General features: G+C 41.1%; 3 protein-coding genes across 21 annotated transcripts in view; 1 reads left to right on the forward strand and 2 right to left on the reverse strand.

Annotated features, from left to right (window-relative positions):
- The window catches only part of LOC125765574 (cyclin-dependent kinase 5 activator 1), a 47,721-nt gene extending 45,713 nt beyond the window's left edge, over nucleotides 1–2,008 (reverse strand). The window contains exon 1 of one of the 4 annotated variants that reach the window (XM_049430872.1): nucleotides 1,984–2,008. The gene's annotated coding sequence lies outside the window, so the exon portion shown is untranslated. Of the gene's footprint in view, nucleotides 1–633; nucleotides 1,016–1,983 lie in introns of those variants that run through there. The other 3 variants (XM_049430871.1, XM_049430870.1, XM_049430869.1) reach the window with 3 other exon arrangements.
- A 450-nt stretch (nucleotides 2,009–2,458) lies between these two features.
- The window catches only part of LOC125765538 (dedicator of cytokinesis protein 9), a 72,545-nt gene continuing 47,131 nt past the window's right edge, over nucleotides 2,459–27,872 (reverse strand). For 15 of the 16 annotated variants that reach the window (XM_049430792.1, XM_049430793.1, XM_049430801.1 and 12 more), the window contains exons 3-13: nucleotides 16,198–16,314; nucleotides 15,811–16,121; nucleotides 14,601–15,486; nucleotides 10,687–11,377; nucleotides 10,355–10,608; nucleotides 9,933–10,271; nucleotides 6,484–9,600; nucleotides 6,261–6,407; nucleotides 5,977–6,187; nucleotides 5,609–5,903; nucleotides 2,459–5,537 (exon numbers count right to left, since the gene is read on the reverse strand). In XM_049430792.1, coding sequence (XP_049286749.1) covers nucleotides 5,300–5,537; nucleotides 5,609–5,903; nucleotides 5,977–6,187; nucleotides 6,261–6,407; nucleotides 6,484–9,600; nucleotides 9,933–10,271; nucleotides 10,355–10,608; nucleotides 10,687–11,377; nucleotides 14,601–15,486; nucleotides 15,811–16,121; nucleotides 16,198–16,314 — 6,606 coding nt within the window. In that variant the 3' untranslated portion in view covers nucleotides 2,459–5,299. The remainder of the gene's footprint in view (nucleotides 5,538–5,608; nucleotides 5,904–5,976; nucleotides 6,188–6,260; nucleotides 6,408–6,483; nucleotides 9,601–9,932; nucleotides 10,272–10,354; nucleotides 10,609–10,686; nucleotides 11,378–14,600; nucleotides 15,487–15,810; nucleotides 16,122–16,197; nucleotides 16,315–27,872) is intronic. The other variant, XM_049430803.1, reaches the window with a different exon arrangement.
- On the forward strand, nucleotides 11,415–14,599 carry LOC125765578 (uncharacterized). The gene is made up of 2 exons (XM_049430883.1): nucleotides 11,415–12,554; nucleotides 12,640–14,599. Exon 2 carries the CDS (start codon nucleotides 12,640–12,642, stop codon nucleotides 14,242–14,244), a length of 1,605 nt encoding a protein of 534 aa, XP_049286840.1. The 5' UTR covers nucleotides 11,415–12,554; the 3' UTR covers nucleotides 14,245–14,599.

The raw sequence follows: 27,872 nt of genomic DNA on the forward strand, positions 1-27,872 counted from the left end.
AACAAAAACGGACTCCAGTAAAAAATGGTTGTGTTCAAAATACTGGGCTGCTACGATTGTGATTTTTAATTTCAATTTCAATTTTATTCAAGAATTGAACAATTAATAATTCTTTCATGTATGAACATAGCTAGTAAAATAAAAACCTTTATTTAATTAAAATTACTCATTCTAATACACTCAAATGACGATGTTAAGGAAACGTGTTGTGAAGAAATAAAATATGCGTACAAATTACAACCATTTTCCATCAAAGAGCTCCGAAAACTAAAGATTTGTAAATGGCTATCTCTTTCACTCTCTCAACTCAGAACGTATGTTTCACCGAGTTTTCACCCAATGTTCACGTTCGGTCTCTGTCGCACGGTAAAGGCATTGCGAAATGCTCTAGAATGAAGACTCCTTTTTCTTCAGTAAACACAGCATGTATGTTTTCGTTTTGCGACTTCTATTGATTCGTTTCATTTTCCATTCTAATCGATAACACGTTTTGTAATGCGTTTTTGATGTTGCTCGTGTTTTCTTTTCCGTTGCGTTCATTTCGAATCGATCTCACAAGGATTGGAATCCTTTGCCACTGTTCACAATGCTTATCCACATCACGGTGCTGTAAGTAGGCGTATTGCGGCGTACCTTTTTGGCCAAATTTCCTTTCACTGCTTGTTTGGGCCCAATACGAAATTCACACAAAAACCCAGTTGGATTTCCCTCACTGCAACCGGGGCCACACTATCCACCCAACAAACACTGCCACCCTCCTCTCACCCTGACTATCTACCGTCTGCCGTAAAGAGCGACCGGGACCGGGTGGGTGACGAAAGAAAATCCGACCGACCAGACACTCTGGATCTGACTGAGCCGTTCCTTTGCCAACCAGCGGATGGAAAGCCTTTACATTTTTCCGGATTGCTATGAGCGCAAAACCGCGCACAAACACATGGAAGCGGGCTCTCCAAAAGTAAAGAAATCACCCCGTCTGGAGAGGCTCAAAAAGGGGGGTACTTTCCTGAGATTTGCTTTCCAACAGACGGTGAGCAAAAAGTGTGACAATTTCTCTCCAGGATACTTTTCATGCCGAGCTCAGGAGAGCTAATTTTCCAAACAAATTTTCTCCGATCGATTGGCAAGTGTTTCGGGCGCCGGCGCAAAATCTGAGGCTCGAAGTTGTCACTGGTGCTTGGTGTACTGTACCCTTCTGCACCACGGTTTCAACCCTTCAACGAACAGGAAAATATGTCGCAAACAAGCTATAAACTTCTTGATAATAAGTTCGTTAGTTATAACTAATTCATATTGCCATTATAATACTGAAACTTGTTTTAACATTCATCCTGTTTTTTCACCCTTATTAAATCATTGCTTTTAATTTTTGTTATAGTAGTTAAAATATTTAAAACAAGCAACAATTGACATACATTAATAATTAAAGTGGGGTACATAATTTTGAAGGACCGTCTCATTTGAATTGGATTTTTATTCAAAATGTCTTTAAAAGGCTATTAATTTACTTATCTTTCTGTGCCGCATGTATAGAAACGCATAAACAAAAACATTCGAAGGTTAAAGGACTTTTGACAACGACAAGTGCCACTATTGTACAGCGCAAGAGAGCAAAACATTAATCTCCTCTCTCGTTCTTCCATATCCTTTTCTCACGCTCTTCGTAGAACGGGAAAACAGTCTACTATGGTTACCTACATACACGCATATCCTGTTTGGGAAAATGGCAGCTCGTGAAGTATGGTCGCATTTTCTACAATATTCACAAACACTCACAAACCGCACGTACGAGCAAACTCACACAAATGTAATGTACGAAACTATAGAGGTGTGTGGTTTTGTATATGTATGTGCCCTTTCATACACGCGCGCACACGCATTCACACATATAGAAAAGGTAGGCAAAACCTGTAAGGACACTAATATCGTAGCGTTGCGTTACTGCGGCTACGCAAATAACACCAACAAACGAAATATACATACTTGGACGTTTTTCAACAAGCCTGCTAGTGTTTGTTGCTATGAGAATGTATTAGTTCGCTGGTGCAGAACTACGCGAATCCAGGACAAATGCTTTGCGGACGAATAATTTTACATCGATCGATTATGGGTAACAGAGACGAAAACGCAACACGGCAGGATATAGTGGAAAACGCGCATACATACACACACGCACACAGCCGTGTGAAAACATTACGATGTATTACAGCCTACGTAAGGCACTCACTATCGTAGCAACCGTAGCATCCCACCAAAAGGAGCTTGGTATCCCCCATTGGTAAAGGATCCACTTCCTCTTTCCGCCCAATGTGTTTCTCCCATCCCATTGCTTCCGCCGGAAGTAACTAATATATTTCAATTGTTCCGTTAGCCGCCGTATCCCGTGTCCACTGTCGGAAAATTAAGTTGCAATACAATGATCGGATGTTTAGCTTAGTCAAAAGCCCACGAACCCATGAGTCGTCCAGGAATAATGATCCTACTATTGTTTATTTGATATAAACCCACACCAGCTGGTGCGCGGTATACAGAGGGAGAGAATTGTAGTTTGTTTTGCAAATTTGGTGTGTATGAAAATTTCCCACACAGCGTACATTTATTTTGAATTAATGTTTTCCTTTTCTGTTTTTTCCTAATTTCAATCACTTTGCTGAAAAAGTGTATATATGTATATGCAAATGTGTGTATATATCATTGAATATGACCTACTTAACTTCTAGCTGAGTAATTCCAGTTTGCATATAGTGCAGTCATGGGTTTTCTTTGTTTGCTTGTAAGTTGTTTGTAAGTTGTTGCTCACTGTGAAACTTTTATTGTAACTTTTAAATTTTTATCATTCAGCAACCTGGCAACATTTATCCCAAAGCGTTGTGAGTTTTACGGTTCCATTGCATAGGATAGGTGTTTGACATTGTTTGTTCGCAAAAAGATAGTAATTAGACAAATACGATACAAATGAAATACACTGTTCTGAACCCGCTGTGAAAAACAAACAGGACATTGACTAACAAAGACAAAATGCGACAAGAAACGCGCTTTGCACTACATATGGTCCACAATCGATACATAATGTTTAAACATAGCCCTATATTACGCATAATATTTAACAACAAATGTTTATCATACATACATATTATACTATAAGCTTGAAAGATTCATAAGTGCAGCAGCTTCCGTCAGCAGTTGGGGACGAAGAGAAAAGCAAGTCAAAGCGATCCGGAAGGGATACACGACAGAGCAAGAATGGCGGGACATTAATGATGCAACTTACACAGCATCGCCTGAATATGCACACGAACAAAGATGCATTGTTTCTGACTAGGCGCAAAGCTGTATATTCATTGGGCGTTTGTTGAAAATAGTTTACGGATTTAAAATTAATCTAAAAGACATACGCACATACATAGGGCTAGCTACTTTTCGAGCAAAGCTTTCATAAATAAATTTCCCAACATACTCAATCCTGCTAAAACAATCAATATTGTGAATATGTAGGTGGTTTAACCCTAAATTAATAATCATCACGAAATGCAAAAACGTAAAATAGGTGAAAACGATCAATTGTGATCTTGCGATTGTCTGCCATCCGGTTGTGCCATTGGTTTGGCCTTACCATCGGATGCCTCTTATACGATGAAGCAGACTAACGGTCACTGTATTTGCTGGTGTTTTACCTTACAGTTTTTTTTGTGAAGCGGACATGGCTATCACGCTAAGCTTTAAAATTTTATCTATAATTATAAACTACCTACATAAAAACTAAAGCGGGTAAAATGCATTCCTGTAACTATATGTCCGTATAGCGTTAAAGTTTTGTGTATAGTGGTTAAATGGAAAGGTTTTTAAAATCGGTGCAAAGATTCTAAAAAGGTGTTTGTGTAAGATTCGATAAAATTGAGTCATTAGTTCTTGCCTTCGGCTGGCAGTCTTTACTGTCTGAGACTGAGGCTGTGTATTGAACGGTTTAGCGCTGCGCTACACAGTACGATAGGAAGCATTACATGTTTCGGTTAGGTTTACCTTTGAGCGAGCTTCTTTCAAGGACGTTCAATGTTATACATTCTACGGGTAATAATGGCTGTGGCTTGTACGGGCACATTCTTACAAAGAATAACGAAATACTTAACGTAAAATATACAGGAAATCATTACATATATAATACATACACGAGAAAACCTAACCATGTACCGGAACTATTGTTCTTTCAAATCAGAAAGAATATTCCATTGCTAAGCCGGTGCTAACTGATTGTGTTCTGTGCTTGGCAAATGTATGGTCACACGGTTTAGAAATGGGCACGATCATAATGTGCCCTGCCGACAGATTGCTGTACGTTCTCGAAACGTCACAATTTTTTTTTGTTTTTGCGAAAATTCGGCTGCACTTTCACAACATAAATATGTACAGACAAGTTGTTTTTTTTGTTGCTACGAATCATTTCATCCCTAGCACTAACGTATGCGTTCTGATCTTCGTTCGTTTCGTTTTCCAATTACACAAATAGGACCACAAAAACTGAAACTAAGTTATGCGAGGTAAGTTCCAATTTGAAAAATTCAACCCGTATCGACCCGCCACAGTATTGTGGCTGGTTGGTTCGATCGTGTTAGATTTTTCTCCTAAAGATTTGAATGCCTTTAATTAGTGGTTTTTTTTAATCTTTTCTTTTTGACTCTTATAAATGCTTTTACTATGTCGTTCCCAAGAGAAATGTAGTTTTACTGTGTTGGATATGGTGTGGGCCTTCAAATATTGGAAGTTCCCCATAACGATAGGTTGTTGCACGAACATGGAAGTTGCAAGTAACGAGTTCAAACATTAGCATGAAAAATAGGAATACATCCGCTAAGCGTGTATTTGTTTTGTAGAATAATATCAAAGTGTTCATGCAAAATTTTTCAATCGTTAAACCATCGTTAAAATTTGATTTTTAATCTTTCAAACGAAACAACACGAACTACGCTAACCTTTTTTAAATACAGCATGGTAATAAATCCATCATGACCACAATGAATGTTTGGTTTAATTGGGATAGAAATTGACATCTACTTTGTAGAATTGTGTGAAGCATACTGTTAAAAGTTTTCATATTTTTGTGGTAATATACTGCGCTGTTAAAGCAAGAGCAAACGTGTTATGTTGTGTTTTGTGTACACGGGCTAACTGTTTCCTTATCTCACTCATTTCACTGGTGAATCCCAATGCGATTCATCCGATCTTTCCTGATTGTTGTGCGTCTATTGTATTTGTCAATAAAGCGATGTAGCTTTTTCAAATTTTATTTGAAACAGTAACACACCTAAGCCGTGCTGGAATTCGTCGGAGCACCACTGATAGCACTGAACAGTGCTAAACTGTGCCGATGAGCGTTATTATTTCCATCATCCAGCGGATACACGATTTCCCCCAACAGATCACTCAACGCCGAGCAAAGATTTTCATAATTCTCCTTCAGTGCGTTGTGGTACTCGCGTTGATCGGACGAAATCAGGTTTGCGTTGATTTGCAGTACCGTGTAGCAAATTTTTATAAAATCACTAAAATAACCAAACAAAATGTATTATTTCAAGCATTTATACCATAACAAAATTAACATGTTTCTACGTACCGGAACACTTCCTTGAGTTCTTCCACTTTCTCCAACGAGTACTTTTTGATGCACGGTTTGGTCGGATCGAGAAAGGCGGATGCATATGCCAGTGGACCAGCATTCACCGTTACGGCAACACTGCCCTGGAGCCGCAGCTGCAGTTTCTTCAGATCGATTGGTCCCATAACAATTTCCTCCAGCTCGGCAATTTTGGTCTGCATCTCATCAATTGCAACTTCGATCGGGCTGAGCTCTTGCGATTGCCGATCGCGAACTGGGATACGTTTCAAAACGTATGGAAAGCTATGGAGCGCTATACAAGAGAAGAACATACAAACAATCAGTACAGTGTTTTAAGGAACTTATGGCCATTTTCTGCCACATACTCGTCAAAACGGTTCTTCGTTTCCATTGATCTTCAACGACACCGTGGGCAGATCCGGATGGTGTAAATGGTGTTTCGTACATGAACGTGTCCACATCATGGTTTTGTTCGAATTCTGTTGGCCTCATTTCTAGCTCGTCTTTGCAGTAGTATGGCGTAACATGGGTGACCTGGATGTAAGCGATCTTTGGATCGAGTGTCGATTGATCAACCTGTAGGAATCCAAATAAAAAAATAACATGTATTATCGAAAGGATTTATTTTACTGCAACCAATTTTACTAACCGGTGCCGAATCCATCAATATCTTCACGTTATCTGCACCAAATTTATCCCGATACTGTTTGTGCAACCGTTCGGAAATTTCGCTCAACGATGTTACCTTTGGTTCTTTATAAATGTACTCAACGCCATTTTCTTCCTCAAAGTAAACCTTTAACAAAAGGAAGAAAGAAAACAAAAGTCCAGCATAAACTTACGTTTTAATCACGTTATAAACTCCAACATACCTGACTGAAGAATATCACTCGATAGAATCGTCCCAGCAAACGTTTTCCCGATTTGTTGAACTCAATCACACGGTTGTATGCTTGCGTCAGATGTTCGTAACACTGCGTAAGGCCGTGATAGTCCCTTCGGGATTCCAGTATCGGAATGATTAACCGATACAGTTCACCCAAACATTCGAGACGCTCGGAACGATCCAAATACTCGGCACACTCCTTCAACCGTTCGAGCAGAAACTGTTCCGTGTACTGTGAGTCCTGTGTGCCACTGTCCAGCTTCAGTCCCTTCTCATCCCGTGGTATATTGCGTGAGATACGTGCAAAAGATTCCGCACCTTGTGCTACCGCACAACAGCCCTTCAGCTTAAGATACTCGGAAACCAGTGCGGCAATATGCAGATAACAGCAGGCAGCTTCGGAAATGTTTCCATTTTGCAGATGATTGTTGGCCATTGTCGTTAACCACGTTTGACGCAACTCGGGCGTGGAGGCATACGAGTTGGCAAGCGAGTGTTGCAATTCCAGCAATCGTTCCGGATCCATATGATGAGCTTGCATTTGTGCCGTAGCCATAAGAACGGTTCGGACACGACGTGTCAAATCCTTCACCTCCATTGGGAACCCGGTTCCTTTCATCGCCTTGTCACTGCTGGCATAGTTATTGATGGTAGACAACGATTCCTGAAAGCGTGCATTGTTCAGCCCGATCACATTGCCGATCATCTGCGACACCGAAATGATCACTTGCAGATGTACGCGCGTAAGTCCTTTGCGTCCACTAAACTCAAAGTTACTGCGCATCAGCAGATAGAGCACGGCACATGCCTCCTGGCGCAAACTAGAAAGCCGACTGTCGCAGCACTTGAGCAACTCGTACACAAGCTGTCCGCAGAGCACGGCCGTGCCTTTGAACAAAGCTTGCGAGAAGTTATTGATGAACGCGCGCAGTGCCGCAAATACATGCTTCGAAAGCGATTCCGATTGGCCGAGCTGAAGAAAGCGTAAGTAAACCCGTGCAATCTTTGGTAGAACTGTTCCTTCTATCATTGAGTCGCGAAACTGCACTGAATACAGTCCCATACAATCGAGCACGATTAGTCCGATTTCGGTCGCCAAGTTCGATTCGTACAGAGCTTGCTTTAAGCGCAATGTTTCTTCGACCAGATTCTCCCGATTTGCCGTATGATTTAGGGTACCAGATTCAAACCCAGACTCACTGCCATTCGTAATGCTCGGTGGAAGTACTCGGGCAGGTAGAGTGCTTGCCTTGGCCGCTTTACTACTCTTCGTATCTCGTCCTCCTTCAGCCGGCACGTGTATATGCTTTTTGCCCACATAACGGAAGTACAGCAGGCACAGATCGAGCACAGTGAAGAACTGTACCGTTTCGCTCTCGGTACAGTTGTGCCACCAGGCGATCATGTGCTCCGGTGACAGGTGCTTTACAACGAACAGGAAGCTAATTAACAAATCTTTGGTTTCGGACACAGAAAATTTATCCGTCCGCTGGATGATGGTTGGCTGGGTCACGCTCACCGAACGTGCGTGACTCGGACGGGCTGAGTTAGCGTACGATTCGTTGAACTGATTCCGTATAACCACGGTACCGTCCTGCGACAGCGTAGAACACTCAGAGTTGAGTGAGCTGCTTGAGTGTCCATTCGAGAGGCCTGCCGATTGTCCGGCTATTGCCGCCAGAAAACTCGTATCTTTCAAATGCAGCGAAGATCGAATCGGACTCGTGTACTCCATGAACATCGTTACCCGGTTCGAACGGGACTTTGGTGTGCTTGTTTGTGATGTTACGGTTGACGGAGTTGCAGTCGGCAACGTGGACAGTGAATCGCGTGCAAACACATAACTACTGCTGCACGACATCCGGTTCGTACCGACCGTGACATGCTTTCCTTTTCGTTCCATACCATCGGAAATGCGGTTCAGATTCTCCAGCACAATACCCAACCAGGGTACATACAACATCGCTAGCCGGCTCAATTGTCCCTTGTTTTGGTACCGATCGTCTAGGTCGTGTTTGGCCAACAGTTCCTTCAATGTGACCAGCCCCATACGCCTGATGTGACTAACTTCATTTAGCGAGCTTTTCACTTCCTGTAGCAATATTCCTACGAGAAAGTGTTGCCGACAGTACTCCTCCGACAGGCAGAATTGTTGCAGCAAGTCCGGAGCACGGTTGTTGGGCGTTAGCATGAAGGGCAGGTTGAGCGGAACATAGTGCTCGTGTGCACAAACTTCCCGCAGGAAACTAAACTTGTACTCCTGGAGGATACGTGAATCGCCCGGACCCCAACGATCCATATACAGTCGTATGAGCCGAAACACGAACCCACGATCCATGAATGAAAGGCAGCGCTTGACAAACACCGAGAGACTTTGGTTCAGCTGTTCCGTTTCCATTGGAAGATCCTTATGGCGGGAATTTATGTAAGGGACGAGTACTTGAAACAATGCTTCAATACGGGTACAAAACTCTTTCGGAAATCGTTCATTCCGTTGCATCTTAATGCGCCCAGTCGAAAGGAGATATTGGGCCATGCTTTTTACAATTACTTCGAAGAAAATTCCGGAAAATTTCATAAACTTATTCACCAGCAAAAAGTCCGTATTGTTTGGGTGCAGTAGCGTTGGCAGATGGCGACACAATTCGCCGTGTACGGTGTTTACGCTTTGTGACGTCGGAGAGCTACCGTTTACTGGTTGGCTGTCGATGCGATAAACGTACTTCACGTACGCCATTAGCAGTTCCTTTCGTTTTGCTTCCTCCGCTACCATGTGAAATAGATTGACCAGCAGACGTATGATGTTCAGCCCGACTTCCTCACTGTTTGTGGCCACCAGTAGTGAAAACAGCTGATTCAGTATCGTTGGTAGAAAGGTGATCAGCGAACCGATCTGTATGGCATGTGCTGCTTTCAGGATTTTGCACGTTTCCGTTGTATCCGGGGGAGCAACCGTTTTCGAATGTTCCAACAATCGTTCGGCGTGCAGGAAAAGATTGTGCAGATGCTGATCGGTTGTCAATACGGTGGAGTCCAACCTTAGGCTGATGGTAAAGATCGGACGCTGATTATCGATCCACTGCACATCGGGACCGGCATTCTGCTAAACGAATGGGGAACGGTTTGTAGCGGATGGACCAGAAAGAGTTTCGAGTGTTTTTCGAGACAAATGAAGATAAAACCAACCACACAGGGGTAAAACAGGCGAGAAGAGAAGAAAAACATACACATGGAACAAGGTTAGATGTTTCTACCAGTGTTAATGGAACGTTTCTATGATTTTCTTTTGAGGCAAACTAATGTTCAATCCATCCACAGCTATGAGATGGATCGTATTAGTACGGTTAGCATCTGAAAGGGATCATCATGCAATGCGATCGCATTTTTGTATGCGTTTTTTTGGTTTTCGTTTCGTGGGTGCAAAATGGCACTTACCCCTTTTCCTAACCCGAGTGGCTGAATCGACAAATAGCCTACGGGCAATGTGGCCGCCACTGGAAGACACTGTTCCTCGACATTAATTTTACCCTTCGTGAGCAATGGTAACCAAGCGAATCCGACCGGTGTCTCGGTGCTGATGGTAGTAAGATCTTTCTTTTTCGCAATATTGCACGACACGTGGAAGAAGGAAAACAGCAGATGGTGCTGTGAAGTAATGTTGAGCGGAAGACGCAACTTGATCTCCTCGTACCAAGTTGGGCTTGTGTTATGATGCAGCACTGGGCAAGACATTTGTGAGACCAGTTGATCCTGACCAGGCCGTCCGTAAATACACTGAAAAACCCATGGAAAGTATTGTTGAATATGTTCGTCCGTAACTTAAGTGATTTTTTCCACCTTTGTCGTTAGATTCTTACCTCAATAGATTTGGCTTCGGCCGTATCGCTATCACGAAGCTCTACGATCACAGCCAAGTTACGAGCTCGGGAGAAAATTTTTTGGCTATCATAGTTCAAATGTAGAGGATACACAAACAAATGGTTCACGAAATGGACGAACGGATGGAGGTATTGGTCGGAGCTGTTGGCAAATTCTGTAACTTCTAGCGTCGGGTCAGCTACTGGTGGGATTGGGAATGGATTCAACGGGACCAAACTGTTTGTAAGGCAGTCTAGAAATATAGAGGTTACAATTAAATATTAAATATTTTTTTGGTATACTGAATAGCTTGCATATTCGTATTACTCACTGTTGGGCAGTTCGTTTAGCGCTTCAATGTAAATCTTCAATGACCCTGGTATCACAGTCAGTTTGCTGAATTTGTCCGGTTTCCTATACTCGGACAGCAACTTCAGCAGCTCTTCATCTTTCAACTTTGTACCCTCCTGCCGATAAATGGCAGGAAACTCGTACGACGTGTCCAGATCGTTGCTGTAGAGTTGAAACAGTGGCCTAGCGGCCCATGCGAACGGCATTCGATAATGACCACACTTTTGTGCGTACTGCTTAATCGCCTTCTGCAATTTGCATAACACCTTCGGATCTTTGGTAGTCTTTAGGTATGGCTCGACGGAAGGATTGATGGCACCCTGCAAGATTTTGTCTATACGCACGACGATGAATATATCCGCATGGGGAACGGTAACATTGAAGACAGCCTGTTTCGCACGGGACATCCACTCTTTTGTGACCGCTTCGGAATGTAGATGCAGTTCGTCACTGGTGTCGCATTTCGCCCGGGCTGGTTTTAGTGTGCCGTGGCCATTTTGATGAGATTTGTTCGTTGCCTTCGGAGATGCACAAAGTGGACGTTCTGCTCTGCAGCTACCGGTTAGTAGTTCTTGCACGTGGTCCTTGTTAAGATCGAAGTAGAAATTTTCACTCAACTTTCGTCCGGTTCTTGCATCATATAATGCTACGCTTGTGAGGTATGGTTCAATCTGTAAAAAAATATGCAAAGCAAATTATAAATTTAATACAATTTTTGGAATCAGGACATCTGGGCGGAAACAGTCTAGATGTAATATCTAAGAAAAATAAACACGTTAGAGTCGCATAGAGTGACTGCAAATAAAAATTCATACCTTCCCAGATATATAATTAGAAGGAAACATTTGCAACATTTTTTTGCATTTAAAAACAATGTAAAACATTTCATACTACCTACAATTGTTGCTTTTTCTACTAGCGCCCTCTATTGGTGGGTCCGAATAATTATTCGATCAACATCAAAAATTAAATTTAAAATCAAGAACAATTATTAAAGATAACAATTATCTAAATTATCTCGAATTTAATTATTGAGAATAATTATTCAAAATATAAATCGACGCAAAATATGATCTGACGAATTTCTACCTGGCAAATATATAACCAATTATGGCTGAACTTTTCATAATTAATTAGAATTAAATGTTTAGCACAGAAATTAAAATATTTTTTTGTAAATCACTCGGTTTTAATTGCGATATGGTGTATAATTTTGTAATGTTTCCATTTGTTTCCAATACCTATTTATTTCAAACTTTTGTCCGGCGTACTGTTCCATAGTTTGACAGTCACGCAGCGAGTAAAAGAGAACGCAAACTAGAACGAGACGGCGAAAGCATGACATTCGAGCATTCGAGTAGCCGCGCTCGAATGGCGCGCGCGTTGTGGCTGTCACTGTTCCGTCACTTTTTTCCTGCCGATGTCGGAGTCGGTTTGTTTCACGCCAAAAATAAGGTGGAAATTTTTATCAGCGCAGTGTGTTGCTACGGTGTTCTTTTGTTTCAGCATATTTGCGACGAAATAACATGTTTATTTGAAGGAAAAGAAGCGAATGCAGATGCAGCACACGTACAGAAATCTTACAGCAGTGTGTAGTTCTCATTTGCTTCGATATAAAACCGGAGCTTCGTGTTGTGTACAGTTGACGGAAATCAGTGTTTTGTGTTTCTTAATATTATAAATTTAGAGGAGAGCGAATGAAAAAATCAGTATTATACCGTTTGAACTACAATTCCCGGACAGTGTCGCAGTGCTCATACGTTTTAAAAAAGGAATAAATCACAGCTACCACCTTCAATACACAGTTCCCGCTTTCTGCAGCTGCAAGCTGCGGGTGCTACACAAGTGGTAAGCTAATGAAACATCGTGCGAACTAATTTCATCCAACACTATTTGCTAACATGCCCAATTCGCTTCATTTACACTGTTTCAGATGGCTAGCAAAGATAATGTAAAAGCACTGGTAGAAATAACCGGTCTGAAGGAGGATCAAGCTACAAACCTTCTTACGGCGTACAATGGCAATCTGGAAGGAGCAATAAACGCGTTCTATGAGAATCCCGAAGGTATTCTCAATCCGGAACCGCCAGTCGTGATCGATGACGATGATAGCAGTTCGGGGCCATCTTTCGTTCCCAGTCGTGCCACAACGAACGACGACGACAATGTGCGTGCTCCGATACCTCGCAAGACGGAAATTTTGCTTCCGCAAATCGAAATGAACCGTGCCCGGATTGGGAAGCGTCGTGCAGCCGTTATTACCGAAGTTCCGTTTCGTAATTTTGAGCTCGAAGGACGCATTCAGGAACAGATGCTGATGCAACAGGGCCAAGGTCCATCGGCAAAGAAAGTGACCCGGCTCGAAGCGCTCTTTATGCCACCGTTTGACATTCTATTTTCCGGTGGATTTGATCAAGCGCAACGTCACGGCAATTCGGTGGATCGGTGGCTGCTGGTAAATTTACAGGACGATCTCAATTTCAGCTGTCAAACGCTCAACCGCGATCTATGGTCGGACAGTGATCTGAAACATTTCATGCGCCATCATCTAGTGTTTTGGCAACAATCGAACAAAACCACAGACGGAGCAAAATTCAAAACGTTCTACAAAGTCCGCTCGGAGCCGTACATCGGCATGATTGATCCTCGAACAGGTGAAGAGGTACGGAATCTATCCGGTAACGACCTCACACCAGCGCGATTTCTCGAAACGCTCAAAACTTTTCTAGTAGAAAGCAAATCTCCCCATGGGAAGGAGATTAACGTAACCCGAGACTATCAACTCGGAATGGGTCCCTCAACGTCTGCGAACGGTGGATCTAGAAGTGGTGCCCAATCTGGTGCTGGAAGTAGCGGTCAAAGCAGTTCGAAACTAGGGTCGTCGTCCAGTGCAGCTGGATCAAGCAGAAACCGTTGGGTTACGGTCATCGATGATGATGAAGATGACTTTCAGGAGATTACGGATAGTGAAAGTGACAGTGAGGAAAATGATCGACCACGGATAGTTACTAGCGGTTCAAGCAACAGTAACAACGGTAAGAATGCAGTTCCTGATGTCCCAAAAGCGGCTACTTCGGCACCTGCTTCATCAATGAAACAAAACGAAACGAGCACGGAGCATGTAAGACGCACAAACGTTTCTTCCAAGGAAATAGAAGAACCGGCACAACACCCATGGGAAAAAGTGGATGACATTGCTGGAAGTAGAAGTTCAGCTACTGATGAAGCATCAACGAACGTTCTCAGTTCCGACTCGGAATCAAGTTTAGCGCCAGATCAGAAGACGCGCATCCTGCTCAAAATGCCCGGCAACGTAACGGAACGATTGTTCTTCCGGAGTTCCCGCACGCTCGAACAAGCAACGGCAAAGTTGCGACAAAAGTACGAAAAGCACTATCGCTCAAATGACGCCACCATAGACGTACGGTTCTTTTGTCAGGCCATCAAATCGGATCTGTCCGCGCTCGATTCCTCCAAAACACTGCTGGAGTTGAAAATTCATCCGAACGCTGTGATTCACGTAACAACGGACGATTAGGCCGCGTGTTGCGAAATTGTAATCATGTTACAGATACTCTCCCCCAAACTAGTTTCCTCTCCCATTTTACTTCCCTTGGAATTTTAATCTATCCTTTATTAATGTAGGCATACATACGTGTAAAGAATTCATTTTAAATGTACTGTGTACTGCAAAGTAAATTATATGTACAAGAATAGTTTACGCACTCTGGACTATGTAAATGGTTTCTCATCCGAAACTTGTTTTAAAGTAGTTTGATATAGTTATATGGTTATAGAGGTCGATAATTAATATTGTTATATCAAATCCCGCCAAGAATGTCCTATTTCCTCGTTTGATACATCTTGAAAATTAATAAATAACGAACCACTTACCTGACAGAGAGGTGCTTCAGAATCTTGCGCAGGTGGTCCATGTACTCCATCGATTGGGCCTAATAGTCGGAAGCGCAACGAATCACACTTGATCAAAATCCGCTGTCCAAATTGCGCCCGGTACGGTTCGATGAATGCTTCCGATTTGCTTAATCCTGGCGTTATACCTCCGGATGTTGAGTTGGCTTTCATTCCACCACCGATATTGCCACCAGATTGTAGATAGAGCAACTGTTGACCACCAAACAGACGTTTCCGATTGTCTCGTCGTGCCTGCGCGATCGATTGATCCGTTTCCCGTGCGTACCGATTCAGCTGAGGATTCATGCTCTGTTCCAGCCCCTTCAGCGTACCGTACTGCATAGTGCTTGGGCTGGCCGGTAGGAGCGGTGCAGCAGCACGTTCCAGCGAAGCAACACGCTTATCTTCCTGCAGCTTGTTCTGTTGCAGCACGGACGAGATTTTGCGCAACCAATCCTCCATCTCGCTTTCGTCATCCGCTGCCAACGTGACCGATTTGCCATGCTGTCCTTCGTTCATTTTCATCTTCAGCTCAAAGCAAAAGCGACCCTTCTTCGGGTTCGGTACCACTTCGGTGCAAAAGTCCATCACTATTGTTGCCTTCGCTTCGGCCTGTTTCTCATCCTTGTGCAGCTCGAGGATGTACGTGCCGTCGATCTCCTGGCGCAGATAGCAGTAGCGCTTCTTGAAAGATTTCGACCCGATGTGGGCGAACATGCGGTCGGAATTGGTGTCCGGACCTTTGAAGAGATAACCCTGCTTGGCGATCGTGTCGGCTTGCGATCGTGTCATTTGTTCATCCAACCGGTCTGGATCAGTATCTACCTCGTACACCTCTTCGCGCAACTCTTCTGACGGGGATATTCTATGCAAGGTTGCCGAAAAGAAATCCATTCCGGGGTAATTTAGAAACCAAATGGACGAGAGGGGAGGAATCAGTGAGTAAGTTTATTTGAAAAGAAGGGCAAAACTAAAACCAAATAAATGTTGGCAAAGCCAACTCAGACGATAAAGAAATACCAAAAAATTACACACAAAACAAAAAAATAATTTCAAAATGATTCATTTTCTTTTGCTGATCAATAACAAACGATATTTGCGGCTTCATGATAAATTTGTAATTAAATTTCGGATTGCTAAATTCAATGCGTCGTATAGAACATGCTTTTAACAGCACGTAGTATCTTACCGTGGCAGATCGTAGCATGTCCCGCCGTATTTGCTATATTTGTAATGGATAAGGTGGTTTGGTGAGTCGTACGTGTGCAATGCCTGGCGGGTAAGCAAAAGGCCGCCCACCGTCGGTACGCCGGAACCTGCCGACACTGACGATTGCGATCGATTGCTAGTCGGTGTGCCGTTTTGACTGCTGGACGCCGAACCACTTTCACTGCCACGTTTGCTCGATCCATTGGTGTTGGTAACCACCGATTGGTGTTTGGGCACGTGTCCAGGAATGTTACTATGTACGGTGCGAAATTTCTTTGGCTGTAGAATTTCCTGTGGTGTGGTAAAAGATGTGGCGGTGTATAGTTTGTTATGAACGCAGGAAAAAAACCACCATGCCATCACTTACCGATACGTCATCGTTCGGATAAAGCAGCAACTCTCGCTGGGGATCGTTCTGTATGAGTGTTCTGTTTTTCAGCACAAACGCTTCGAAATCGATCGGTTCTACTATAATCGGTTTGGTCTGAAAAGGGTAGAGAAAACGAAAAAAAAACAAGAAAGATAGTCGCAATAAGTATTTCGTCGATCGCAAGCTAAATTTAATTGTGCCCTAAAGGTGAATTTAAATAATGTTTCTTCTTCACTGTTTAAATTATAATTTCCTCTACCCGCTGCTCAGATGCCATGCCTTTACGTATACCGGAGGGCTAAGATACTGTGAAGCTGCCATATTTTTGGTTCGTTCTTTTCACAGCGTGGAGAAAAATCGAAGCATGGTGCATTATGGATTACTGGAACACGTTACCAAAAACAAAAAAGTGGACGTCATTTTTAGTTTCGTTAAACCGTTTATTTTTCTTCCTTTCGCATGGCTTGATTAAGGACGAACACGAAACCGAACAATCATTAAAGCTTAAATTGAAAATAAAAATCCAATACGTAATAATTTCCACATTCGAACGCATGATGCACTCACCCGGCTTTGTTTGCTGCTAAAAGGCATTGAAAGGGTAATGAAGGGCTTGAATGAAAACGAAGGGTACACAGAGGGTTTAAACTATTTTCTTCGCGTTGTTACTCTGGTTCGAGTGAGGAGACTGCGATTATTGTAAAGTTTTGAACCATAATTTTCGCCCATCAAAAAAGCCCCCCAAAAAAAGAGAAGAAGAAACTCGTTCAATTCTGCCAAGATTATGTTGGTGTTGTCTGGTGTGCTTTTTCTTGCCTTTTCACGGTCCATGTGCGCACGACAAATTTGTTCTTTATTCGCACAGCTTCTTATCCGGCTTGGATTGTTGGACGATTTTTGTTGTTGTTGTGCCCTATTACCTATCATTTTACGTTCTCGTCCAACAACGATGTAAGCTTTTTGACCCAAGAAGGATGCTATCCCCCCGGGGGTTGTGTCGTTTTGTTTTTATTCTTCAAATGTATTAAATTTAGCTGACGGCTAAATCGATCAGTAACACACCGTAAGGCGCACGGGTTGAGTGTGCAGAATCGTACAATAATAATGATAGTGATGATAATAATAAAAAAAAAATCTTCGCCATATACATACTACTTTACAATCGCGCAAGCACGGAAAGGAAGTGCACGCATCCGGGTGCATCCGGGATAATCGGAATTTCATCGTTTGCACCAGCCGGAGGACCTTTCTCTCCATCCGCTTATGCTTCGATGAACGATACCGCGTGAGGTGAGGGGTTCGTCGCTTTGAGTCGTTCGTTTTTTTTTATTCTCTCGCATCATCTTCTTAAACCGGACCAGAACGCAGCGGTTCGTCCTTGCTTCGTGCTAATTGTTCCTACAATGATGTTCATTATGGGGTGTGCAAGCGATCGTTGATTGCAAACTCGCATCCATTCATCATCGCGCTATCTGATTTCTTCCGATATTTACGTCTCCACCGGTTGTTTGTTACCCTCGGATACGAAAGGAAAGCAGTTCAGCGGGCAGCAAAAAGGTGCTGAGAACAGATTTTTGCTCCAACAAAAACGGAACCTTCTCAAACCCACACACACACACACACTTTGAAGTAAATAATCCTGCAAACGCATGCTAATAATGATGGTGATCGTAATGATTATTGTAGTGTCTGCCATCACAGAGCCTGGGACGATTTGGGACGATCTCCCGAAAGCACCCCAAGCATAATAATGATCACTCTCTTTACACCGATTAAAGAGTTCGAACCGAAGGATACGAAAAAAAAGATTATGCTTACGTGGTTTTATATTGTCCATGATACTAGTGTTTATAGGCTGATCTGCATGGTTTCAAGGAAGCACATTCGACCAATTGCATTATCGATGATCGGTTATTAACTATTGAAAAATAACAATATAAAACAATTGATAAAGGTAAAACCAAAAAGTTGTAAAACAACTCATTGAATGCTCATTATACAGATCATCGATCGAGTATATCGGATAGGGCCAAAGGTGTATAACAACATGCGCTACTTTATTCCGTCATTCAAAACAATGGAACTATAATTTTCATCATATTCGCGATATGTCAACCACACAACCGGGCCATGAGATGCAACCATAAATTGTAGGAAATTAAATCCATAATTGATTCCCATCCCTAATTTACATGCGTATCGATGGGACTGTGTGAACGGTTTTACTAACAACCCCTTGGCATTCGGTTGGAAACGGTTACTTTCGCATGAATAAAGCAGTGAGGTGGAACTTGTGGTTAGAAATGGGCAACAAACCTCGTTATCTAAATGATCCCACTACAACCATTTGGGAGGAGGGGGTGATTTTCGCTTCCTTCACGTAAAAACACATTCCATTTGCGTGTCATGCTTGCACCTATTGCTGTACCGTTGACAACTGTTAACGAAGTAATACGGTAACCGGTAGGAATTAACCCCTACTCATCTTATTTGTGCGTTTCTTTGCAACAAAAAAAGGCTTCCGCTAGTAGAATGATTGGCTTCGACCACAACCAGCCCGACAATTAGATACGCCAGTCAGTTGCGCAACACGAAGAAGTAATGGTTCATGCTCTTACAAGTGTATACTATATTGGGTGTACACGTAAGCTTACAGCGTTTTTCCCCAAAAATTGAATGCTTTGTTTAAAAAAAAAACTCAACTTTATCCCAATTTTCTGACAAAAGCAAAATTTCGTCTTTTGAAACCAGGAACGAATAAAGTCTTGCATCGATCAAAACGATTCGATTGAATGGGAAAAAGTCTGTACATTAACGAGTTTTCCATAAAATTTTTCATTCTCTGCTTTCTAAATTGCCTTTGACCGGAAGTGCACGACGAGTTCAAACATTTGTGCATATTCTGACAGTTTTTCCTTCAAATGCTAGCTTTAAACGAATGCTAGACACGGTTCCAGTTCATAGTATAAGTTATCTTTATGTTCCCACCCAGTGAAAATTTCTCTTTGATGTCGATTGAGCAAGCAGAACAAGCTCATACATTCTGCCCGTAGTGTACCGGAGGAATCAACGTTACAAAGAAAATTTAAAACGCAATTTAACGATTTTCGAACGATGAGACTTTTAGACCCGATTAGCAAGAATTGTTGCTAGTTAAGAAGCAAACACTAAATTTCATAGAAGTGGTTGAAATTATGAATAATAATTACAAAATTTAAAGAAAAATTATCAAACTTTTGGTTGTTTTATAGTTTTAGCTTGTTGAACACAAATGTCACACTAAAAAACTGGAAAAATGTTTCAAGTTTTATTAGTTTCCGTATACAAAAGCAAGCCATTAATTAATATAAACTACGTTTACAGAACTAATTTCCAAATACTATTAAATATTCTTTTTATCACCACCACTCGAGGCTACACTTTGTTGTAAACGAGCAAGAAAAGAAGGTTGAATAGTTCACTCTGCACCCAGAAATGCATAATGCTTTAGGCGAACGTTCGATGATCCGTAAATAGTATCGTAACAATCGCTCTCCTTCTTCTAGTCAATTGGCTAGCTTGACATGCGATCTTGCAGGAAAATTATGGTCCATTGTATAGCCCCCCAAACAGCCACAGAAAAAAATTGATGCACACCATCGGCATTGGCATTTGGTGAAGATCTTCTACTAGGCGCCCTTTGATTAAATTGTAGCACGCTCTAGAATGGCGCCGCGTATCACAAAGTTAGTGCTAGTGCGAAGAATTCACCTTTCGCACACCTTTCCATTCCGTGCAAGATGGATTCGCCCAGTACCGGGCGCCAACCACCAGCATCTCTATGAGATCCAGCCGTACGATTGCGTCAATGTATAAAAGCCACATTCTATTGCTGGTTTCGTATTGCTGGCCGTAGGGTGGAAATGTGTGGAAAAATATTTTATCACACCATCATACTAAAATTGTTCCACCACTGATGCTACAGTGTGTTCACGGGCGGTCAAACAAACGGTTCAAAAAGAGTAGTTTTTTGTTTTTAAAAATCTTAACTACTCCTCTCTCTCTCTCTCTATCTTCCCATGTTGCGAATTCGATGATGTCCTTTTATTTGCGATTGGACATATTCAATGCCGTGCCTTTCCTGGCGTTCATCTTCCACCGACTTCACGCTAGTTCTTTTGTTTGTAGATTGTTACCGGAGCTGATCGCGGACGTGTTGTTTCTTACATATTCTGGCTTTTGTTTTTGGCTACACCCCACTGCCAATGCCCTTTGCCTGTTGGCTATTTATGCTGTTTGTTCTTTTCGGCCCTTTTTGTCAACCACCAAACCTTTAGGCCGGTCACCAAATTGAGACCGGACGATGAGAAACATAGCTGCAGCACATCATCGGATCTACATTTGTTAGGGGGGCACCGTTTTGGAGAGCCGGAAATGGAGAGTAAGCAAAGAGAAGGCAAAACACAGAACGTGGTCACAAAATGGTGACGTTGCGTTCTGTGGCACCCAAATTTTCGACGCTCCTTCCAATGCTTCATCTGGCAAAGTCGCTGAGCCGCTGATGATCAGCTAAATGTGTCTCCTTTTTTCACATTTTACACATTGTACTCTTCGACTATCGCGCGTGTTGGGGCGGTCTGAATACACACACACGCACACAAAGAGGGGTCATTCAATATTTATACTGCATAAATTCATTTGAATCAGCACGACACGGGATGCTGGGTGGTGTGGCCGACGATGCTTTTTGTGTGATTTTTTCTCCCATTTTTGTTCACCCGTTCCTTCCTGTTGGTTATTGTTGTCGCGTCCGTAACGACGAATAAACCATTGGCCGCCTCATTGTTGATTCAACTTATCTGCAACAGAGGGAACCAAACGGAGGGAGGCTGACCGAGTGCTCTTCGCCGTTGCATTGTGGTGGTACGCGCTTCCATTTCGCGATCAATTTTCGGTGATCTTCTTGTGCAGTTGGTCTGATTTTTTTTCGTTGTTGCAGCTCTACTTGCGAAACCTAAAGCCACTTTACGACCACTTCCTGGCAATGGGTGAGGAACTTTGCTTCCTATAACTTCCTTTACCTCTTCTACATTCTCTTCGTGCTTCGTGCACACACTTTCCTGTCCACTTTGCTGTCATCAATGAAAGGTTTCATTCGAAGAAAATCATACAACGAGTCCATTCTTAAAGAGCGAGAGTTTGGCCCGACTGTAGTTGCATCAATGCACATCGGTTTCAATGGTGCATCGTTCGACCATTAATCTTACGTTTTCGAGACCGGAGCCCTTACGGGACACTCCTTTTGGTTTAACGAGAAGGTTTCAACCTGGACAAGGGCAGCCAGGCAATATGTTGCGTTGCATTGTCCAACGGGCACAGATTGATTGCGATGGAATTCAATTTATGATTTCTCACAAAAGCCAACAGGAAACTCTAGATGATGCCGACGTACTTCTTCGGAATCCCACTTTTTGTCCAGCTCGGATCGGCTGATTAGCATTCGAAAGTGTAATCGTGATCTGACCGAACCGTACGTTGGTCGAATCCTTGGACGGTTAAGCGCACTTGAACGTTTGTCGTGTACTGTTTCTCAGTCTAAAGAGACAGAAAAAAACAGTGCAATAGTCAACAAAAACACTCTTAACAACAGGAAAAATCCATCACAGTATGGTAAGTTTTTGTTTCGTAACTGAAGCCCCGAAAGGTTCCAAAAGGGAAACCGCTTCAAAGGGAAAATGTCTTCGCTCTTCGGTTTGTGTGGTTTTCAATGTCGTCGGTGTGTCAAAACGTCGGTGGATCATTTCTGTTGCCGTTGTTTTTTACAACCACTAATATGTAAGCGTTTCACCACCAAAAGCAAACCATCGGTACAACGATTTGATCTCGGAACTGTAGCTTGAAGTGGTTGGAGAAATTTTTGATTGACATAATGTTGCTTTAATTGATACTTTGCATACTGAACGGTTTCTACGCACGGGGTACATTGCGGTGGCATTATTTGAAGGAGCGACAGAATACAATAGGCTCATGGAAGGAAAAACGAACATGCATTTTGATGAGCGGCGGGCAACAAATGTCGATGCATGGAAAAACCATGCGAAAGGAGAAAACCCAGAAGTACAAATTGTATGAATTAAAGCAGAGTAAATTGAAAGTTGACAATAATTAAATATAAGTTTGTTGACGATTTAAAAAAATTTAGTGTTGAAGAATTTAATTTATAATAAGACATATCTTGATGAAAATATTTTATACTTAAACACAAAAACATGCTGTTCGAAGACCCTTTCATTTAGTTTTTATGGAATGTTTTCCTTTACTGATGAAGAATGATATCATTCAATATCAATAAGAAATTAATAAAACATATATATCAATATCAAATATCAATATATCAATAACATAATTAATAACAACATTATTATCAAAATAATAAAAAATATGAATTTCGCATAAGATTAAGAACAAAGAATTTCTAAATTTCGCTTTTGTTGAATATGTACATTCGCATATTCTATTTTTGTCCGTTCTTTTTTCATTGTTTAGTTTATTCTGTGATAGACACTTATTGCAGAAAAATGGTGACAATTATATTTAGTTTATGGCTTGGTTTATGAAATTTGTGCTTAAATAGAGATCATTATTTGATATGATGTTGAGAACTTTCAATTTATAATTATTTATTACAAATTTCTTCTCTCTCTAGTGATAAACGATGCCGGTCCACACGGCAAGACTGGGAATCAAATCCCATCCGGACCGTCTCCCCGTAACAAGGACTGACTATCCTGCTACGTGGTAAAATAAGTCTTGATACGGCCTGGCCGTTCTTAAGAAATAAAAAAAAACAAGTAGGTATATAGCCTTAATATGTTTATTTATATTTGGTACAATTTTCTTTGAATGTTGAGCCATTTCTGTCTTGAAAACGGTTTTTTGATGTGCAAAACCACGTCTCATCGATAAGGAAGAAACAATTTTGCATCGTTCACACTTTGCTTCACTCAATGAGGTAATGAGGTTAGATTGGTTCTCACCGTTCTGCGATCGTGCGGAGCTAAATATACATAAAAAAACACAAAGTAAAACACAAAGTCATTAATAAATATGCACACAAAAACGAGTGGCTGTTTCGCGTTATGCATATTAATTACCATCCCGCAACTATTCAGTTCTTACTATCAACAAAACTGAGCAATAAAACCTCAGTAGCTCAAAGTGATCGTAAAGACTTTCTTCACACGGTCATTAACATTTTATATTATTCTGCCTGTAAACCGTTGTGTTGTGGTTTGCTAAAAATTAACAAATCGTGCTTCTTATTCTACCATTAGCGATGCTACGGTGGGATGAGAATTTTAATTTGCATGTCGATGTCATTCGGTACTCTGTCTCATCATTTCTCACCATGTCAAACCATTGTACAAAGCCAATATGGTATAAAGAAGCGAACACTCAATGCAATGATTAAATTATGAATTGGCACTACGTTTCAATGGTCATTCGGTTGGTTGCATTCGAAAAACTGCAAAATCAATATCCGATTGAACATTCCGGATTGTGGTAGACTTCGATGTGGTTGTCTTCAATTGATGAAAGGTGAGAACAGCAATACCGTGTGCAGATATGTTTTTTACCGTTAGCAAAGCATAATTTCCATTGCATTTCGCATGAACTTTTGATCGATAAAAAACATTCAATCATATTTGATGCACCAAGGTCAGTGAACGATAATACTAATGATGACTCTTTCTTTTCGCTGTTGTACCTCTTTTCCCCAGTGTTCCTGTACGGAGAAGGGACAATTGCTGTGCGCAAGATTAGAGAATCACGGATGCAATCAAACCACACCAGGAGGAGTGTTCGTTAATTGAAACTTTCGAAGTGTTGGGTACAAAAATTCCAACTAAACGCCTTCGGAACATGCCGATGTATGGCTATCGTGCGAGAAATGTTGCTGCACTTAATTTTAGGCTGAGAATGTCCATAACACGTACACCACGTATGGTAGCGTGGCAGCAGCTGCATCATAATTGCAATATCGTGCGCATTCCAGTCGACGTGGGTAATTAAGCCAACCGCAACATAGATGCGTGATTTACAGTCCCTTGGGCTGATTCGATGTAGCTTCAACTTAACCCGATACGACGATCTAGTGGATCGGTCCTTACCGACATGACCTGATCGATCGAATCGATCTGCACATCTATCAGTCTGTATGCGAATTTCAGACAACAGGGAGAAACAACAATTCGTGAGATCGATCGAAGTGCGTAAATTAAATGATATCAGATGCGATATTACCATTATCCCGGTCGATCTCTGGTGCTTTATTGTGGGTAATATTGCCCTCAAGCAAATGATCCCTAGCTATACGTTACACAGGTCTGTCTGGAAAGCCTATAATTAATGAAGGATGTAGCATAGTGGAAACACGGTGCTGTAAACTACGAGACTGTTTGATGCATAAAAATCGATCCTGACTAACTTGAAGAGTTTATCACAAACTAAACATTTAAAATAATTCAAGTGTTATTGTTTATATTTATAAAATCCGATATAAAACCATGAACCAGATAAGGATTATCAATAAAACAATTTTATTTTTATAAAATTTAAGTTTTAAACTATCTAATAAAAAAAATCTTAATTGGTTTTAACAACGTCTCTATTCGATTGAATTGGTTCGTTTTGGCCTTCATTGCCTTTATTTATTGACTGTCGGTAATCTAATTGTAATTATATATTTTTGTTCTTAAAATATAATCTAATAGTAACAACTAAAACTAATTTTTTAAAATAAATATTACAGAGCTTTGTAAGAATAATAATAGAATTATGGAAATATTTTTCCATATTTCTATTTATGTTTTCTTACGATTTAACTTCTACATTTTTTCAAACAAGAAGAATTATTGCGATTGATGTAATTTTAACAATATATTTTCTTTTAACCTATTTGTTTGTTGAGAATATAGCTTGTCTTGAATTGATCTTAAAGTCCAGGAAATATTGATGATATATGTAAAACTATTTCCTGCCGTTCCAATCCAAGCACATTTTTTCGCTTTGAATTCTTTTCCCACCTTTCCGTAGGGTGTTATGGGTGCCTCTCCTTTATCGAATGCTTTCACCATGTGTAGTAAAACTATTTTCCTGCACAAGAAGGACTTCAATACCAATCACAATTATTGCACGCATCGCGTATGTGGCGTGTGATGGAATGTTAATTGATTTACGCCAATCACGGATCGACTGCACCCTACGAGTGGCCGCGCATTATTGCGGTTATTGACTTCTCTTCTGTGGCGGTTCCTTACCGGTTTGGTTCTTAAGTTACTGACAGGGCAAATTCAACTATTATTTGCTTTATAAGTATCCTGAACAAGTGATTTAATCTTCGATTTGTTCGTCCGAATGCATTTGCTGCTCCAACCCATTCCAATTCGTATTAACTTCTTTCAACGCACGTGCCATGAAAGGTGCGAAAATGCGATAATTGCCATCGCATCCCATCCTTCCACATTGACCAAGTACACGATACAAAAACCCACAATCTCAATCGTGTGTACTGCACGCAATGCGTTTCGCAGCTCCGTTGAAACAATTCATCGAGGGAATTAAAAGCGTCACAAGAAGTGTGACAACAGTTGTTAATTTCACCATCGATATGTGTGTTGCAACTGGCAATGGTGATGATGCCAAGGGAAGGTTAACTCACGCCATACATGACACCGCAAAGGAACACGACGAAGCAATGTTGTTACCGCCGGCGGCCTGACAGTTATGCTTGCAGTCAATTAATCGATTGGTGGCGGACTGGCAGTGAAGTTATGATTCAAAGGAGACACTGTCTGTAAGATGTTAAAACAATTGTATTCCAGTACCCAGTTCAAATACTGTTATCTGGTGTATTAAGATGATGTTTTTTTTAAATAAGTGAGTTTATAAAACTGACATTGAAATAAACGTTTTAGTACATATTTTAAATACAAAATTCAAAACATAATAAATAAGATAAAAATCAATTAACATCCACATCCAATACCAAACGAGAAAACAAACTAATAAAAGTTTTAAATTGTTGTCTTCCTTAAATGAATACTGCAATCGACTTCGCCAATAAAGTGGAGTTAAGTTGCAATAAAATCCCATAATTTTTATGGTGTCGTTATTCTTGTTGCTTGAATGTTGAAATTGTACATCAATTGGTAACTTTACTTGCATTTTAAATTCCCTTGTTGTAAAGCGACTTACGGACCTCAATCGTAATTTAAATGTTAACTGGTACGATTTAAACATGCCTAAAATGAATTGTAGGCTTAATGAAATAGTAGATAGTCAAATATGTCACTTCTATAATCGACAATTAAATTATGAACTTATTTAACAAATTAGAAGTAAAAGATAAAAGAAGTTTGAAGTAAATGTTTGGCGAATTGTACTAAATGTTCGCATAAAAATTCGTCTTGCCGTTCCTTAAGAGTTATTAAAAAAATTACATATTCGATTTAGTATTATGACAAATATAAATAAAAACTTTTCGTCCTTGGAATTTGATTTTAATTTTAAAGAATAATGTAGAAGTAAAAACAAATATAAATCATGTTCAATTAATCAGTACTATACTACGCCCACTATTCGCTCACATTGTTTCTTTGCTCGTACGCAGCATCGTCACAGGATTGGTAGTTCATGGAACACGCGCGAAGCAATGAAATTTTTGCAATTTCAACACTAATGGTGAACACCAATTTCACCCAGACGAATCGCTTGCTTTTTTCTTTCTTGACACTTTTCGGAGTCCGGTTTTACTCACACTCGACTCAGGTTAACAAACGAAATTTTAAAAGAAAAGGTCTGCGTAGGAGTACTAGTTAGCGTGAACACCAATACGTAGCGACTGTACGCATAACCGAAATGCAACGAAACAAAAATAAACAAAACAAACCATATACAACTACATCCGCCATCATCAAAATCACAGGCGACAACAAAATAAAAAGAAACAGGAAAAAAAACTTTTAATCCCAATTGAAATGGCATCCGCAAAAAACGAAACAACTCGAGAACGAGCTTGAAGATTACGAACTCTTCGGCCCATCATCGAGCATATCGGCAGCAGCCTTAAGGTTGGCGTTGATCACGATCGCGAAACGATGCTTCACGCGCGAAGGTCAGTTTGCTGGATCGACGAAGCGCGACGTTGTACCCTTTGTTCGGTTAATAGGGCGCGTATCAGAACCAGCAAGGGGGAACCGGTGCCGGTCGCGTGAAACCGGGTCCTCCGTAGGGTCCTCGAGGTCTCGCCAGTTCAACAATGATTATGGCAATGATCGTGATGATGCCCTCGACCAACTCGATTGTCCTCGTCCGATCGAAAAGGGTCGTAAGAGAACGAGCCGCTGCAAGGATTTTGAAACTTTTTGCGAGTGTGTTACAGTGTGTGCCGAAAATAAAAAGATTATTGAAAAATATTTTGTTCATTGAGCAAAGGATGAGTATTTTGATACTAAATTTCGATTTAAATTTAATTTAAAACTAATTTATTTCATCCGTATTTTGTTCCCTAAGCAACTCTAAAGCATTTAGAGAACTTTGCGTCGTAAAACAAATAAAAATAAATTAATGAATATATCTTTTAATTATTCACAGTCTCATCGCATCTTTCATACTCCTGTGTGTGCAAACAT

Source organism: Anopheles funestus, chromosome 2RL (genome assembly GCF_943734845.2).
Source record: "Anopheles funestus chromosome 2RL, idAnoFuneDA-416_04, whole genome shotgun sequence".
Classification (NCBI taxonomy): domain Eukaryota; kingdom Metazoa; phylum Arthropoda; class Insecta; order Diptera; family Culicidae; genus Anopheles; species Anopheles funestus.

Bases quoted from the DNA above. Each gene is read 5' to 3' on its own strand.
- LOC125765578 (XM_049430883.1), top strand. From the start codon at position 12,640: ATGGCTAGCAAAGATAATGTAAAAGCACTGGTAGAAATAACCGGTCTG.